Genomic DNA, 17,436 nt, shown 5'->3' with positions numbered 1-17,436 from the left:
CCTTGACTTTTTGGGTGTTGGCTGTCATTATTTATGCATCACTGTAATCTTTGCTTATCGTGTATTTTTTTTATACCTTAAATTGGTTTCTCGGTAGTTTTTTATTCGATGGTTTTATACCTTGAATTGGTTTCTCGGTATTTGACGAACTCCTTTTTTAACATCAACTCCTTTCTCGGTATTTTAAGGTTACCCATTACCTTTACTCCCCGAGTTTTTGGGCAAAATTATTTCCAAATAAATTATGTGGAAAACTCTGTAATGCCTGTAATTCGTTATCGGATATAAAGTATACTGAAATTATATATCCAACCTTTATCAGGCCGAGCAAAGGCAGTGGATCAGACTGTTCTTTCAACTCGCCTTGAGGTCCATTTTCATTTCATTTCTATTCTCTTACCCTCACTTCAACGACCGAGTCAGCTAGCTAGGCTGTGATCAGATCGTATCGAAAGCAGGTAGAGTGATTGTATTTCATGGATACTAAAACAAATTACAATGCTTGTAAATACCATAAACATACGCTTGACTACATGTCATCTAGATTTTTAATACGTAAAATAAAACACATAAAAATTTACATAAAATATTTTTTTAGCACACTATCATTCCAAACGTTCTTCAGGGGCACCCCTTCTAGGGTCATTACCCGATAGGACCCTTGTCGTAAAGTTTCGTATATTTGATAAGGCCCCTCCCAAGTGGCAGTAAATTTACCTTCTGCGTTCCCTTTGCCGGTTGCGGCAGTTCTACGCAAAACTAAGTCTCCATATTCCATGGGCCGATAGTTGACGCGCCGATTATAAGCATGGCTCATCCGGTTTTTGTATGCAGCAGATTTTATGGCAGCCGTCAACCTTATCTCCGGTAGAAAGTCTAATTGCTGCCGAAGCAGCAAATCATTTTGACTTTCACAAAAATGTTGTATGCGGAACGTAGGAAGGCCTACCTCGGCCAGGACCACTGCTTTCGAGCCGAAAGCAAGGTTGAAAGGTGATTCCCCCGTAGTTTCTCTCGTTGTCGTATGATTTGCCCATAAAATTTCGGGTATCAGATCTGCCCATAGGCCTTTGGCGTCTCCACCTTTTTCTTGACTGCCCCCAGTATCTGCTTGTTGGCAGCCTCGGCTTGCCCATTAGATTGCGGGTGACACACCGCCGCATACGCGAACTTTACCTTATATATGCTGAGAAAATTTTTTACCGGGCCACAATCAAATTGGGAACCATGGTAAAAAACCATTGTTGTCGGCAACTCGAACCGGGTGAAGATGCTTTTCCAGATGAACTTCTTTACTTCATTCGCCGTAATTTTTGCTACCGGTTCCGCTTCTATGCACTTAGTGAAGTAGTCTATCCATACTATCAAAAACTTACGACCACCCGTTGCTGACGTGAATGGTCCGATAATATCCATTCCCCACTGAGCAAACGGAATCGGGTTGAGAATGGGCGTTAAATCATTCGGGGGTTGATTAATCACTGATGAGTGTTATTTATGGCACTCATAGGGTAGTCTTTTAGGATGATTTCATCTTCCTTTTTATGCATTATTATCTTATTTTTGGTCCTTTTTCCTTTAATCCCTTTCTTTCTTTCTTTCCTTGTGTTTTTCGTGTTTTCTTCGTGTTTTCCTTTTATTTGGTTCTTTTTCCCTTTTATTTCTTTTCGTTGTTTGTTTTTGTAGGTACATAGGATTTATCTCTGTAAGGGAATCAAGATGGGCTGTATGGACTAAGCAAGGAGGAAATAATCGGCTCGGAGAGGGCTTAGAGAGGTCATGCCAGTCTACCGCGGGCACGGTACTGAAGGCCGCGGGCGCGGGCTCTTATGCACCAAATTGGCGGATTTCGACCAGGAACTCTCCGCGGTCTGGCCGCGGGCTTGCAGCGGGCGCGGGTAGATTGGAGAGCCCGCTCGTACCAGAGAGACCGCGGCCCTCTGATCATCTTTTGGGAGCAGGGGATTCGCCGCGCTTTAGCAGCGGGCGCGTTCGTTTTTGCCGCGGGCGCGGGCTAGAAGACCCGCGGGCGCGAATGTTGCTTAGAAAGCCCGCAGAATTTTTAATGGGTTCCGTACCCATTTTTCCGCGGGCGCGGGGTTTATTGGAGAAGGCGCGGGAATCCCGTTTTTCTTCTTTGCCTATAAATACACTTGTAATTCCTTTTTGAAGATAACTTTTAGATAATTTTCATTAGCTTAATTTTAGAGAGAGAAGTTAGAGAGAAGTTCTTGGTATTGGATTTGTATTTCAACATTGGATCAATTGAGCTTGGATTTCTTCATTTTCAATCATTAATGTTAGTAAGATTTTCTTCTTCTAGTTCATCTCTTACTTGATTGATTTAGTTTCATCTTTGATTGTTAGTATTGCTTGGATTTGAATTGGATATTGTAGTTGATATTGCTTTCTCTTGATTTTGATTTAGAATGATGATCAATGCTAATTCTAGTGATTTGTTCTTGAGTTACACCATGAATAGTGAGTAGATTAGTTTCTAGGGAGAAGGGGAAGCATGCTTGATTGATAATTTGTGCTAGTTGATGATCTTTGATTGATTGAATTGTTGCAATTAAATTGGTTGACATAGTTTTGCATGTGATTAATTAGATTAGGAATGATCAACCTATAAGATTAATCTAGATTGCATTGCATTTCTTAATGACATGACCCATCAGTTTGAGAATTGCTTTAATTGATTGAGTTTGATTGTGAATTTCCTTGATTAGCCATTCATAGTGACCCCTAGTTTGGCCTCTAGGAGATAGCTCTTGAATTCTCTTGATTGCTACTATTGTTTGTCCTTTGCAATGCTTGAATCAAACGAAGAAATTGTCGATTAGCACGATTATTGAATTAGCATGTGGAACCAATATCCCTAGAATTTAGCTTATTGAATTACTTGATTAGTCTAATTTTGCTATCATAACACCAACCATTCTCTCACTTCAATCTCTGAAATAGCTTGATTTAGGCTAAAGAGAACACCAACTAACTCCTTTTGGTTCGACCCTATACTTACCTATACTTGTTTTAGGTTGGTTTAGGATTTTATAATTAGTGTTTGATTTTGGGATAAGCAATTAACGACTAGTTTATTCCTCTATCAAAATGGCGCCATTGCCGGGGAGTTAAATTGGTGCTTAGCTTTAGTTGTTGAGTCTATTTCATTTTAATTGAAAAAAAAATACAAAAAGATTTTATTTCTTAAGGCTACATTTGTAGTCGTGCTACTAATATTTTCATTGAAGTTTTGCATGCATAGAGCTCGTGATCTATCCATTGTGCCTTTTGACCCGGAAATCGAAAGGACTCTTTCAAGGAGAAGAATTGCTAGTCGATCCTTTGAATTTAGTTCTTCAAGCGAAGAAGGATTTGAAGAGGAAATAGGCATGGGAGATCAACCAAGAGTTGCTTTGAAAGAATTGGGAATTCCCGGTGCGTACAAGTTTGAGAGTGGAATTGCTCCACCTACAACACCGGCGAATGACTTCGAAATTAGGCCGGCTATGATCGCTTTGATCGAAAGGAGACAACATAGCGGAGCTAAGAATGAGAGTCCGTTGAACCATCTCAAGGAGTTTGAAAAGTATTACAACACTATCAAAGTGAACGGAGTTTCTCAAGAATTCATCCGGAAAAAGTTGTTTCCATTTTCTCTCATAGGCCGAGCCTTGGAGTGGTTGGATAAGGACGTAAAGCCAAATTCCCTTCGAACATGGGACGAAGTCACCAAGGAATTCTTGTCCCGATTCTACCCACAAAAGAAAATGGCGGAGGCTAGAGCTTTGATTCAAGGGTTCAAGCAAAGACCTAATGAAAGCCTCTACGAAGCATGGGAGAGGTATAAAGAGTATCAAAAGGAATGTCCCCACCACGGAATTCCAACTTATCAAGTCATTCAAATTTTCTATGGTGGTGCCGGAGGTCCCATAATGAATCGGACGGAAGAGGAAGTGGAAGACATTATAGAGGAAGTGGTTAAGTACTATAGAGATTGGCAAGATGGTGAGAGGGATTCAACTAGCAAGAGTGGCTCTTCGGTGTACTCTATAGACCATCTAAATGCGATCAACAACTTATCCTCACAAATGACAAACTTGGGGAAAGAAATGACCGCAATCAAGGCCAAGTTGGAAGGTTCCTTTTCTTCTCAAGCTTCGTATTCTCTCTCCCAATTTAAGGGGAGAGGTACCTTTTCTAACTCTCAACCCCCTCCCTCTTCAAATAATATGCCTAGTGGTTGCTTGTTTTGTGATGCATGTGGATCTTATGATCATGACTCTTGTAATTGCCCTCATGCTTTTCCGGAATGTGGTGATGATTTTGATAATAGTGAGAGTGAGCATGTGAATTATGTGTCAAATAATAATGTGCAAAGGTTTGATAATCAAAGAGGTCAATGGAATAGGAATTACCAAAACCAAGGTAATTTTGACAACTATAACCAAGGTGGTGGTTATAGGAACCAAGGGAACCAAAGTTCTCGTGGCAACTATAACAATCAAGGTTATAGTAGTCAAAATCAAAACCAAAATTATGGTAATCAAAACCAAAGTTATGGAAATCATAACCAAGGTAGTGGAAACCATAATCAAGGTTATGGTCAAAATCAAAATAGAGGTAATTGGAACAATCAAGGTAGGGGCAATTTTCAAAATAATTCTCAAAGAGGTCCCCCACCCGGATTTTTTCCAAAGACTCAAGGTGAAAATTCATATTCACAATCTTCTTCTTCTAGGACCAATTTGGAGGAAATAATTGAAAATCAAACCAAGTTGTTGAACACATATATGGCCGTTAGTGACAAGAAGTTCAATGAAATGATGACCCACAACAAAATGCTCGAAAACCAAATTTCTCAACTTGCTAGTGCTTTGAAAGACCAAGCAAGCCCTTCTTCTTTACCTTCCCAAGGCCTAGATCCCAAGAAACCCGTGAATGCTATTGTTACAAGGAGTGGTAAGGTTCTTGAGGAGAGATTGCCAAGGAGGAGTGATAACAAGGAGGTCCCAAGGGAGGTTTTGGTTGAGAATGAGGGAAGTAGAGCATCTTTAGATGAGGTTGTGGTTGAGACACCAAGAGAGGTGAGAGTAGAGAAAGAGATTGTGAAACCCAAGCTCCCTTATCCCCAAAAATTCATGAGACACAAGTTGGATGAGCAATTTGGGAGATTTATTGATATGCTCAAACAACTTCACCTTTCTCTACCTTTCACCGATGTGATCAACCAAATGCCTAATTATGCCAAATTCCTTAAAGACATTTTGAGCGGAAAGAGGACTTGTGATGTTGTGGAGACAATCAATTTGACTGAAAATTGTAGTGCGATCATCGTGAACAAAATGCCACCTAAGTTGAAAGACCCTGGAAACTTTTCCATCCCTTGTGCTATTAACAAGATGCAATTTGATAATGCCTTATGTGACTTAGGAGCTAGTGTAAGCTTAATGCCATATTCGGTTTATCAAAGACTTGATCTAGGGGAACTCTTACCTTCTAACATTACCTTGCAACTAGCCGATAGGTCAATCAAGTTTCCAAAAGGTAAAGTGGAAGATGTTCCATTGAGGGTTGGGAAGTTTGTGTTCCCGGTGGATTTTGTTGTTTTAGAAATGGATGAAGATGCTACCATTCCAATTATTCTAGGTAGACCCTTTCTTGCTACCTTGGGTGCTATGATAGATGTAAAGTGTGCAAAGATTTCCCTTAAGGTAGGAGATGAGGTCATAGAATTCGATTTGAATGAAAGCATGAAATATCCAATTTCTTCTCTTGAAAATTGCATGATGATTGACTCTCTTGATCATGTTGTGTCTTCCATGCATGAGCACTTGCTCACCTCTAACGATGCTCTTGAGAATGTTTTGTTGAACAAAGACAAGCTAGGTGTACCATGCAAGGAGGTAGCATTGTATGAGGAATTGCTTAATGGAAGCATGGAGTAAGTGGATGAACAATTGTGCCTGAAGATCTCAAGCCATGAAGCTTTGCAAGCGGCCGCAACAAAAGAAGGTAAAGGTGTGCCTATGGTAGAGCTCAAACCTCTACCATCACACCTTAGGTATGAATTCTTAGGCCCAAATTCCACTTACCCCATAATTGTTAGTGCATCCTTGAGCGAGAGCCAAGCTCAAGCGTTATGTTGTGTCTTGAGAAAGCACCAAGGTGCTTTGGGCTATACTATTGATGATCTTAAAGGTATAAGCCCCGCTTTGTGTACGCACCACATAACGCTTGAGGAAGGCACCCTTCCTTCTATTGAACGACAAAGAAAGCTACACCCTCAAATGGGAGAGGTGGTGAAAAAAGATATCACCAAGCTCTTGGATGCGGGAATCATATTCCCCATCTCAAGCTCTAGGTGGGTTTCTCCCGTTCATGTCGTTCCTAAGAAGGGGGTATAACCGTAGTCAAGAATGAGAGTGGTGAGCTCATTCCAACTAGGACGGTCACCGGTTGGAGGATGTGTATAGACTATAGACGTCTAAATACATCCACCAAAAAGGATCACTTTCCCCTTCCATTCATTGATCAAATGTTAGAGAGACTAACAAGGCACAAGTTCTATTGCTTCCTTGATGGCTATTCGGAATTTTTCCAAATTCCAATCCACCCCGAAGATCAAGAGAAGACAACATTTACATGCCCCTATGGGACCTTTGCCTATAGGAGAATGCCCTTTGGCCTTTGTAATGCCCCCGCAACTTTCCAAAGGTGCATGATGAGCATATTTGGAGACATGTTGGAGGAAGAATTGGAGGTATTTATGGATGATTTCTCCGTAGGTAGGGTTTCATTTGAAGAGTGCCTAGTTAATCTTGAGAAAGGTTTGGCTCGGTGTGTAAAGGTTAATCTTGTCTTGAATTGGGAGAAATGCCATTTCATGGTGGAGGAAGGGATAATGCTTGTGCATAAGATCTCTCATAAAGGAATAGAGGTGGATAAGGCCAAAATTGATGTTATTGAGAAGCTTCCACCTCCGGTGAGTGTCAAGGGAGTGAGATCATTTTTGGGGTCATACGGGTTTCTATAGAAGATTCATCAAGGATTTCTCACTCATTGCCAAGCCCCTTAATGATCTTCAAAAAGATGTTGAGTTCGTTTTTGATGATAAATGCATGGAAGCATTTGATAGATTGAAGAAGGCCCTAATCTCTACCCCCATTGTTCAAGCCCCAAGATGGGATCTACCCTTTGAATTGATGTGTGATGCTAGTGATTGGGAAATTAGAGGTGTTTTGGGACAACGTGGGGACAAGAAGATTTATGTCATTTACTATATGTCCAAGACACTAAATGGGGCCCAAAAGAATTACACAACAACGGAAAAAGAATTCTTGGCCATTGTTCACTCTTTCGAGAAATTCCAGTGTTATTTGTTGGGTTCCAAGACCATTGTCTTCACGGATCATGCGGCTCTCAAATATCTCTTTGCCAAGAAAGAGTCCAAGACAAGGTTGATTCGTTGGGTTCTTGAATTACAAACTTTTGAAATAGAGATTAGGGATAAGAAGGGTGCGGAAAATGTTGTGGCGGACCATCTTTCTTGCCTTGAGGGTGATCAAATTCATGATGATGGTCTACCAATTGAAGATAGAATACTTGATGATGTCTTGTATTCCATTAAGGTTAAGGATCTCCCATGGTATGCCGACTTGGTGAAATTTCTAGCATGTGGGGATTTTCCACCTTCTTTCTCCAAGAACCAAAAGAAGAAGCTTAAGAGGGAGGCAAGACATTACTTATGGGATGAACCAATCTTGTATAAATGCGGGGTGGATGGCTTGCTTCGGCGTTGTGTCCCGAATGAAGAGGTGCCAAGTGTTCTAAAGATGTGCCATTCGGATCCAAGTGGCGGTCATATGGGCGTTTCAGAAACCACCACTAAGGTTCTTCAATGTGGTTTGTGGTGACCACATCTCTTCAAAGATTCGTTGGGCTTTGTAAAGTCATGCGACCGATGTCAAAGGGTTGGGAATATCTCCAAGAGGAATGAGATGCCTCAACAACCCATTCTTGAGTTAGAGGTGTTCGATGTTAAGGGGATTGACTTCATGGGACCATTCCCATATTCATATGGTAATCAGTTCATACTTGTGGCTGTGGACTATGTTTCTAAATGGGTTGAGGCCATTGCCTCCCCTACTAATGACCACAAATTAGTGTTGAAGTTGTTCAACAAAATTATCTTCCCAAGGTTTGGCGTGCCTAAGGCTGTGATAAGCGATAACGGATCTCATTTTGTTCACAACGCCTTCCCAAAGATGTTGATTTTTGCTCTTACCCTTCCTTGTGTTTTTGGTTTGTTTGGTAGGGTGCCTTCATTCATCATATATGGACTAAATGTGTTTGTTGAGGGTGATAAGAGGTTTTAGAGTGCAGGGGAGAGGGCACCCCGCGGGCTTGGAGAGGCCTCGGGTGCCCTTGCTTTCAATTGTGGGAATCGGATCAGTAGCTCTCCGTGGGCGCGGGTGCCTTAGAGAGAGCGCGGGGGAAATTTAGAGAGGGCGCGGCTGGCAATTTTGGAGAGGGCGCAGGCGAATTAGAGAGGGCGCGGCCCATGGTCAGGTATGAAAATTCCGGATTTTTCCAGAAACTCTCCGCGGTTGCCCCGCGGTCTCTCCGCGGGCGCGGCAATATTGGAGCGGGTGCGGGGATCTGGGTTTTAATTAGCCCGGTTCCTCTCTCTTTCTCTCTCCTCTCTTATTTTCCCTTTCACTCTTAATTTTCCCCATTCTCTCTCTTCCTCCTCTCAAACCCTAACCCTCACATCATCTCTTTCACTCAATTTTACTCGAATTCACCCTTATTTTCTCTTAAATTTCCATCCAAACTTCCTTCATACTCCATTTTCATCAAGTTTGCCCTTCTTTCTCGTGGTTTTCTTCAGGAATTTCGAGTTTACTCGGTTTTGTGCTTGCTTTGAGTCTTCAATCTTGTTATACTTCTCACCTTTGTTTTATTTTTGTCAATTTCAATTGATTTTTATGCATTGGTTGTGAGTGGCCCTGATTAAGCTTGAGTATGATGTTTTTGGTTGTTTGTATGGTGGTTTTGGAATTATTTTGGATGTTTTTGTGCTTCTTTTTTGTGATAGATTGTTAATATTGTTGGTTGTTGTTGGATTTTTGGTTGTTTGTTGCTTGTAATAGGTACTTTGTAGTTTGTGGTGGTTTTGGGTGGTCTTGTGAACGGAGGTTTGTTCACGTTGGTGGTAGTGTTGAATATTGTGTTGGTTGGTCTTGTGAACTATGGATTTGTTGAGGAGAGTTAAGAGTTGCAAGAGAAGTTCAAACCAATCACCCGGCCAATCCTCTCGTAGCCAACCTTCAAACACCGAACCCCCTCAAACCCAAACTACTCAAGATAATGCCCCACCTCCTCCTTTACCCGCTCTCAAATTTCATAACAGGGCTAAACACACCCCTATCTATAATAAAATGAAATACCGGAAATTTAGACCTTCCCGCAACTATTTTCTAGAGGATATGGAAAAATTGGGTGTTGATGCCGATCTTCACATTTTGCTCCGTAATCTTGGTTTGGTTGATTTTGTAAAGTCATCCCCCCGAACTTATTTGGAACCATGCATTGAATTTTTCTCCACCTCTGAGTTTAATATGACGGGGGATACCGACTACATCATCTCTTTTCAACTTTTCAATTCCAAGCATACAATGAACCTTGCGGAATTCAACAAAGCCCTTGGTTTCAACCTAAATACCGACATCTTTGAGCCCTTGGTTTCCCTTCACAAGACCGAATACAATGAGGTTGCTTGGTGGAAAGCCATATCTAGGAAGAAGTCGTTTGACTCTAAGGAATCGCTTGCTAGCGAGATCATTCACCCGGCTCTTCGTATTCTCCACCGGATTCTTGGATATACAGTGTTTAGTAAGCAAGATCTTGGGAAGCTTTCGAAGGAGGAGATATTGGTGCTTGGATGGCTACAAGGACGGATTTGGGGCCAAGGTTGAATTTTGGGTATCTTTTCATGAATTGTTGTAAGTTGATCGCCAATGGGAAAAAGACGGGTGAGATTCATTGTGGTGGTATGATTACTAGATTGGTGTATTATTTCAAGCAAGAGCGTTTCCTTAGGTCTTGCACTCCGATAGGAAAGAGTGAAGACATCTATTTAGATATGAAGCAACTTAACATCTTGCGCTTCGTTTCTAAGTCTAAGGGAAACGGTGGGTACTCTTGGCTAGTGCGTAATATGCACCATTGTATGCTCCCAAACCCAGCTGCCACCTCAATCACTCGAGAGGCTAGGATTGTTTGGAGGATTCCCGAGGATGACGGGAGGGTTGAGAATGTTATGGAGGAGGATGATGGTGATGAGGACGATGATGATGATGATGGGCATGATGGTGAAGGTGGAGAAGGAGAAGGTGGTGACGATGAAGAAGAGCAACAACAACAACAACTGCAACAAAGAGGAAAAAGATGGCAACAACATCACCGACAAGACAACCAAGGAGATGCATATCTCCGTGAGATGGAGGCTATGCGTGAGCATATGGAGCGCATGCAATTGAGCATGCAAGGTATGTATTCGAACCATCAAACTTTGTCTTTTCAAACTAGCGCCCTATATGACGCTAGTGTGCGTAGGGGGGAGGTCACTCCTCCGGTGAACTACCCTTATGTGCCGCCCTAACAAGGGCCGGTGCCATCTCGGGGTGGTGACAACCTCCCCACGTACCCATATTGGCCCGGGGTTGCGAACCCCGATGAGCCAAGGCGTGACTTCCCAGATTAGTCCGGTCATTATGACTACCGGGTCTCGGGGGGGGGGTGATTATCGGGGTGACCCCGACTGTTACTATGTTTACCCCACTCACCCCGAGCTCTGTATTCAACCGGAGCCTTTTGACCAATTATCCCCATCTCAACTTGACCTTTTTAAGGGTCATTATGGGTTCCCTCCCGGTTATACCGGAGGTTGGGATGTGGATGATGGTGGTGCCGGCCCTAGTGGCCAATAGTTTCCCCCTTTGTTGTTTGATTCCCTTTTTGTTTCCTCCCTTTTAGCTTTGCATGTTTTTAGGCATCGCGGTCGATGCCCTTATTTTGTACGGGGGGATTCAAATAGGATGTTTTAGGGTAGGTTTTTGGGGAGGCACCTTGGACTCTTGGGGATGTGTTTGAAAGGGCTTTGATGGATTTCTTTTGCTTCGCTCTTGATAGTCTCGTTGGTATGTTGTTTATCTTGTTGTATTGGTTTTTGATGATGATGTTTTGTGGTCCCTTTTATTGATGATGATGATGGTTTCTCTAGTTCTTTGTACATAGTTTTCGCGTAAGTTTACTTTTGTTTGCTTTTGTTTGGAAGTTACTAACAATTTCATTTTGTATATAGTCCTTTTCTTTTCTTTTTCTCACCTTGCTCATAGCCACTGCTTTGGTCTTCGAAGCTTCTTAGAGGAGGTCGTTCTTGCTCCTTTATTATTGCAGCATAGCTTGGACGCTTGGTGAGGCCTTTCTTGTTTTATCTCATTACTTTTCTTCCTTTACTTTTCTTGGCTACTTAGATTAGGATTAGTTTTAGGAGAGTTGAATGGTTTGAGGATGTATGATTATAACACCTAGTGTGTTTGGGGTCTTTGGCGATGTGGCCATTTGACAGCTTGTTTGTCGATTGGAAAATACGTGTTATGATTGCATCTTTGTCCTTTTCTTTGTTCTCCTACTTTTCCTTTATCTTGGTTTTCCATATTTTATTTTCTTTTCTTTTCTCTTTGTTCTTGGTTTTGTGCATAGCTTTTTGAGGCTTTATTTTTCACTCTTTCTATTTTGACTCGGACTTGTAAACATTGGACTCTTGCTTTTGAATAATAACCTTACTAGGTGGTCATGGTATGCACGGTTTGAGAATACGTTTGGTTGATTCTAGGATAAAGCATGCTAGGGTAGTTGTCTAGAACTAGGGGGATCATGAAGCCGGATTCTACTTGTTTATGGCATGTTGGTAGTTGCTCCCTATCTTCGATTTGACAACCTTAGTGAGTTTTTGCTACAACCATGTGAGATTCATACTTTTTCAAGCTTTCATCATATTCTTGCATGAGCGGCATGGATCCTTTTTCCTTTAATCCCTTTATTTCTTTCTTTCCTTGTGTTTTTCGTGTTTTCTTCGTGTTTTCCTTTTATTTGGTTCTTTTTCCCTTTTATTTCTTTTCGTTGTTTGTTTTTGTAGGTACATAGGATTTGTCTCTGCAAGGGAATCAAGATGGGCTATATGGACTAAGCAAGGAGTAAATAATCGGCTCGGAGAGAGATCAGAGAGGTCATGGAGAGGGCATCAAGCCCTGCCAGTCTACCGCGGGCGCGGTACTGAAGGCCGCGGGCGCAGGCTCTTATGCACCAAATTGGCGGATTTCGACCAGGAACTCTCTGCGGTCTGGCCGCGAGCTTGCCGCGGGCACGGGTAGATTGGAGAGCCCGCTCGTACCAGAGAGACCGCGACCCTCTGATCATCCTTTGGGAGCAGGGGATTCGCCGCGCTTTTGCTGCGGGCGCGGGCGTTTTTGCCGCGGGCGCGGATGTTGCTTAGAAAGCCCGCGGAATTTTTAATGGGTTTCGTACCCATTTTTCCGCGGGCGCGGGGTTTATTGGAGAGGGCGCAGGAATCCCGTTTTTCTTCTTTGCCTATAAATACACTTGTAATTCCTTTTTGAAGATAACTTTTAGATAATTTTCATTAGCTTAATTTTAGAGAGAGAAGTTAGAGAGAAGTTCTTGGTATTGTATTTGTATTTCAACATTGGATCAATTGAGCTTGGATTTCGTCATTTTCAATCATTAATGTTAGTAAGATTTTCTTCTTCTAGTTCATCTCTTACTGGATTGATTTAGTTTCATCTTTGATTGCTAGTATTGCTTGGATTTGAATTGGATATTGTAGTTGATATTGCTTTCTCTTGATTTTGATTTAGAATGATGATCAATGCTAATTCTAGTGATTTGTTCTTGATTTACACCATGATTAGTGAGTAGATTAGTTTCTAGGGAGAAGGGGAAGCATGCTTGATTGATAATTTGTGCTAGTTGATGATCTTTGATTGATTGAATTGTTGCAATTAAATTGGTTGACATAGTTTTGCATGTGATTAATTAGATTAGGAATGATCAACCTATAAGATGAATCTAGATTGCATTGCATTTCTTAATGACATGACCCATCAATTTGAGAATTGCTTTAATTGATTGAGTTTGATTGTGAATTTCCTTGATTAGCCATTCATAGTGACCCCTAGTTTGGCCTCTAGGAGATAGCTCTTGAATTCTCTTGATTGCTACTATTGTTTGTCCTTTGCAATGCTTGAATCAAACGAAGAAATTGTCGATTAGCACAATTATTGAATTAGCATGTGGAACCAATATCCCTAGCATTTAGCTTATTGAATTACTTTATTAGTCTAATTTTGCTATCATAACACCAACCATTCTCTCACTTCAATCTCCGAAATAGCTTATTTTAGGCTAAAGAGAACACCAACTAACTCCTTTGGGTTCGACCCTATACTTACCTATACTTTTTTTAGGTTGGTTTAGGATTTTATAAATAGTGTTTGATCTTGGGATAAGCAATTAACGACTAGTTTATTCCTCTACTGGCCCATATTTCTGGCATTTATCGCATTTTTTGACGTACTCCATGGTGTCTGCATTCATGTCGGCCAATAGTAGCCCCGTTTCATTGCTTCCAAGGACATTGGTCGACCCCCCGCATGATTACCGCAATCACCCTCGTGTATTTCTTCTATCAGCCTTGCCGATTCATACGCTGTTATACACCTTCGCAATGGTAACGAAAACCCCCGCTTATATAATATTATAATGTGCCCCGAAACATAATAAACCAAACACTGTCTTTCTTGATCTTTCTCGCCTCAACCTTATCACTAGGCAGGACGTTGTGTACTTTGTAAGCTAAGATGTCGTCATACCATTCTCGGCCTTTGCTTGTATAGTGTACTTCCTTAGGAGTCTGTTCATCAATACTCTTTTCTTTCAAAATTTCTACCATTACCGTCCTTTCTAAGTCGTTGAAGCTCGAACTGGCAAGTTTAGCCAGCGCGTATGCCTGTGTGTTCATTGCTCGAGGAACCAATTTAATTTCGAAATACTCCGGGTGGCCGTTGTATTTTTAAGTTTTGCCAAATATGCCGTCATGGTCGGCTCCCGAGTTTCATAAGTGTCGTTGAACTGATTTGCCACTAGCTGCGAATCGGTTGTCAGCTCAATACGCTTTGCTTCTGCGAATATGCATAGTTGTATTACTGCCAAGGCTGCTTCATATTCGGCCTCATTGTTCGAGGCCTTAAATTTGAACTTGATAGCATGTTCGAACACATCTCCCTGGGGAGAGATCATAATCACTCCAGCTCCCGAACCGGTCGAGCCTGATGAGCCGTCAACTGATACCTTCCATGTGCCGGTATCCTCCTCTTCCTCGTAGTAAGATGTTTCTACAATGAAGTCAGAAAAAGCTTGGGCTTTGATTGATACCCTTGGCTTATACGTAATAACGTATTCAGACAACTCCATCGCCCATTTAAGAAGGCGGCCGAATGTTTCCATCTTCTGCAAAGACTTCTCTAACGGCTGGTTCGTCAGAATGTCAATTGTATGCGCATCGAAGTATGGCCGTAATTTTCGTGCAGCTATTACTACGGCGTATGCAATTTTCTCAACCAACGGATACCGTTGTTTGGCAGCATTTAAAACGTGGCTCACAAAATAAATTGGCATTTGAGCTTTTTGCCGTTCTACTAGGAGAACCTCTGCTACCGTCTTTGCTGACGCGGAGATATATAGCTGTAGCGTTTCGCCTTGTTCCGGCCTTGCTATAGTGGGCAAAGACCTCAAGTGATTCTTCACGACTTCCAATGCCTTGGATTGCTCTTTCCCTCACACAAATGATTTGTTCTGGCGCAAAACCACGAAGAATGGTAAGGCTTTATCAGCTGACTTGCTAATAAACCTTGTTAATGCAGCCATACGACCGGTAAGCTTTTGTATATCTTTTATAGACTTTGGTTCCGGTAAACCAAGGATTGCCTCGACTTTATCGGGATTAGCATCTATCCCTCTTTCGCTTACCATGAACCCGAGAAACTTTCCTGATCGAATGCCGAAAACGCACATTCTCCACTTCCTTTATGGTTTCTTGACCATAACCACATTTGCTAACCATTCAGGATAAGTGCAGGGCTCGATAAACCCCGCCGCTAGCAACTTGTTGACTTCTGACTAAATAGCCTCCATTTTTTCTGTTGAGAAGTTTCTTTTCTTCTGCCGAACTGGTCTTGCTCTCCTGTCAACATTTAATTTATGTACCATGACATCAGGATGTATGCCAGACATTTCATCTGCCGAGAAAGCAAACACGTCAGCGCTTTCCCGCAACAATTCTACCAAATGGCAACGTGTGTCGACATCCATATCGGATCCAACGCGCACTACCCTTCCTGGGACCCCAGGCCAGGCTACAACTCGATCTCTACGGTCTCGCCCCCTGGGGAGGGGCGTGGCGTAGTTACCGGCCGAGTATCAAAATTTTCCATGGCCAAATCATGTGTAGAGGGAACTCGTTCCCGCTTAAGTGGTGTCTGTTCGCAGGTATGTTGCCAGCTTGACTGTTTTAGTGCTGAAACGTAACACTCTCTTGCCATAGTTTGACTCCCCCGTACGCGCTCTGTTGTTCCAGCATTGGACACATATACCATTGTTAAATGGTACGTCGAGACTACAACTTGCTTGTCATGAATTAAAGGTCTACCGACAATAGCGTTATAGGCTGATGGCACATCAATCACCAAAAACTCTGCCATAACATCTTTGGCCGCTGGACTTTCTCCCATTCTAACCTGTAGAGTTATGCTACCTTCAAGTCTTACCGTTGACCCATTGAAGCATATCACGGGATAGGACACTGGTGTCAAATACTTTCAGCCAATTCTCATGGCGTCAAAAGCTCTGGCAAATAGGATATTGGCGGAGCTTCCGCAATCAACGAGTGCTCGTTTGATATCTGCTCCATTAACCGTCAATACTAGTACTAACGGATCATCATGAGGGAAAACTATTCCCTTTGCATCTGCTTCCGAAAAGGATATCGAAAGCATCGGGGAAGGTCGGGGTCGCTCCTCTACACCCAGTGCGTTCACTATGTGCCGGTATTCTGACAGACTTTTCTTTGCTCCGCTTACAGAATCCCCGTATACCGGTCCGCCGGTAATTTGTAATTTTGCGCCCTGTCGGAATGCTTCCCTGTCTATAGGTTTCTGTATGATTCTGTTTATAGGTATCGTCTTGCATTGATGAATCCCCCTGCTTCCGATATTCGGCTTGCCTGGGTTGTGTATTTTGCTGCTTGTTGGATCCTGCCTGAGTACGGTACTGAGACAAACGCCCTTTTCTTATAAGATCTTCAATATTCTCTTTTAACTGAACACACTCTTCGGTGTAATGACCGACGTCTCTATGGAACATGCAGTACTTCTTAACATCTCGGCCCTCTGTTATCATCGGCGCTGGCCTACTCCAGTCTTCTTTATTCTGATTGATTGAGTAAATTGCTGCTCTCGGGGTATTTAACTGCGTGTAACTGCTGTAACGGCCCAAGCCCCTTGCCGACCTTCCAGATCTCTGCTGGTTTTGTGGTTGCAACCTGCTTAGCCCGCCCGTCTGGGTGCTTGAGCTATTATCGTTCTGCCTCCTGGAGGGCTCTGCCGATGCTATTTGGCGGCTTGTTTTCAGCAGCTCCTCGCTCTTTATGTATTCGTGAGCCTTGGCAAACGCTACCCCTAAATTCGGGAAAGACTTTCGTGACATGTACTTTTTAAAATCGTTGTCGCCCAACTCATTCATCAAGGTCATCACGACAATTTCTTGCTGCAACTTTGGTGTGGTATTAGCTTCGTTATTGAAGCGCCTAATGAAATCCCTGAGCGATTCCTCTTTCCGTTGCTGAACTGCCATGAGCTCGCCAGATGTCCTTTGTCTTGCGCTGTTACTTATATACTGGCCCGTGAACAACTCCACCAGGGTCTCAAAGCAGTCAATAGATCCCAGTTACAAGTTAGAGAACCAATCCGACGCTACTCCAGCCAGGGTTGTAGGAAAAACCTTACACCATACGGCATCAGTGTCGGTGTATAACAACATGTGGCTCTCAAAAGCTGCCACAAATCGTTTGGGGTACCCTTTACCGTCGTAAGTACAGGATGGCATTTTTATTTTCTCCATCTGCTGATCAAGTACCTCTTGCGTGAATGGGGATATCCTTGCCTGATGACCGCCCTAGCTGACCGCCTCTCCAATCCGCTGCAAGCCTCATGCCGGTAAGAACCTGAATCCCCTACCCGGGTGCCACGTGTGATTTGGCGCTCAGCCGGTATTGTCTCTCGGTCATGGGCCCTG

General features: G+C 42.6%; 1 protein-coding gene and 1 non-coding gene across 2 annotated transcripts; both read right to left on the bottom strand.

The window, feature by feature from the left end:
- Positions 1 to 3,777: 3,777 nt before the first annotated feature.
- Positions 3,778 to 3,883, bottom strand: LOC145637554 (small nucleolar RNA R71). The gene has a single exon (XR_014114326.1). It is a non-coding gene; the product is annotated as a small nucleolar RNA R71 (small nucleolar RNA).
- A 10,220-nt stretch (positions 3,884 to 14,103) lies between these two features.
- On the bottom strand, positions 14,104 to 14,763 carry LOC145637217 (uncharacterized). The gene has a single exon (XM_081688695.1). It carries the CDS (start codon positions 14,761 to 14,763, stop codon positions 14,104 to 14,106), a length of 660 nt encoding a protein of 219 aa, XP_081544821.1.
- Between the last annotated feature and the right edge of the window lie 2,673 nt (positions 14,764 to 17,436).

This window comes from Chenopodium album, chromosome 6, assembly GCF_948465745.1.
Source record: "Chenopodium album chromosome 6, dcCheAlbu1.1, whole genome shotgun sequence".
Classification (NCBI taxonomy): Eukaryota; Viridiplantae; Streptophyta; class Magnoliopsida; order Caryophyllales; family Amaranthaceae; genus Chenopodium; species Chenopodium album.
This window is presented reverse-complemented; position numbering and strand designations above follow the sequence as displayed.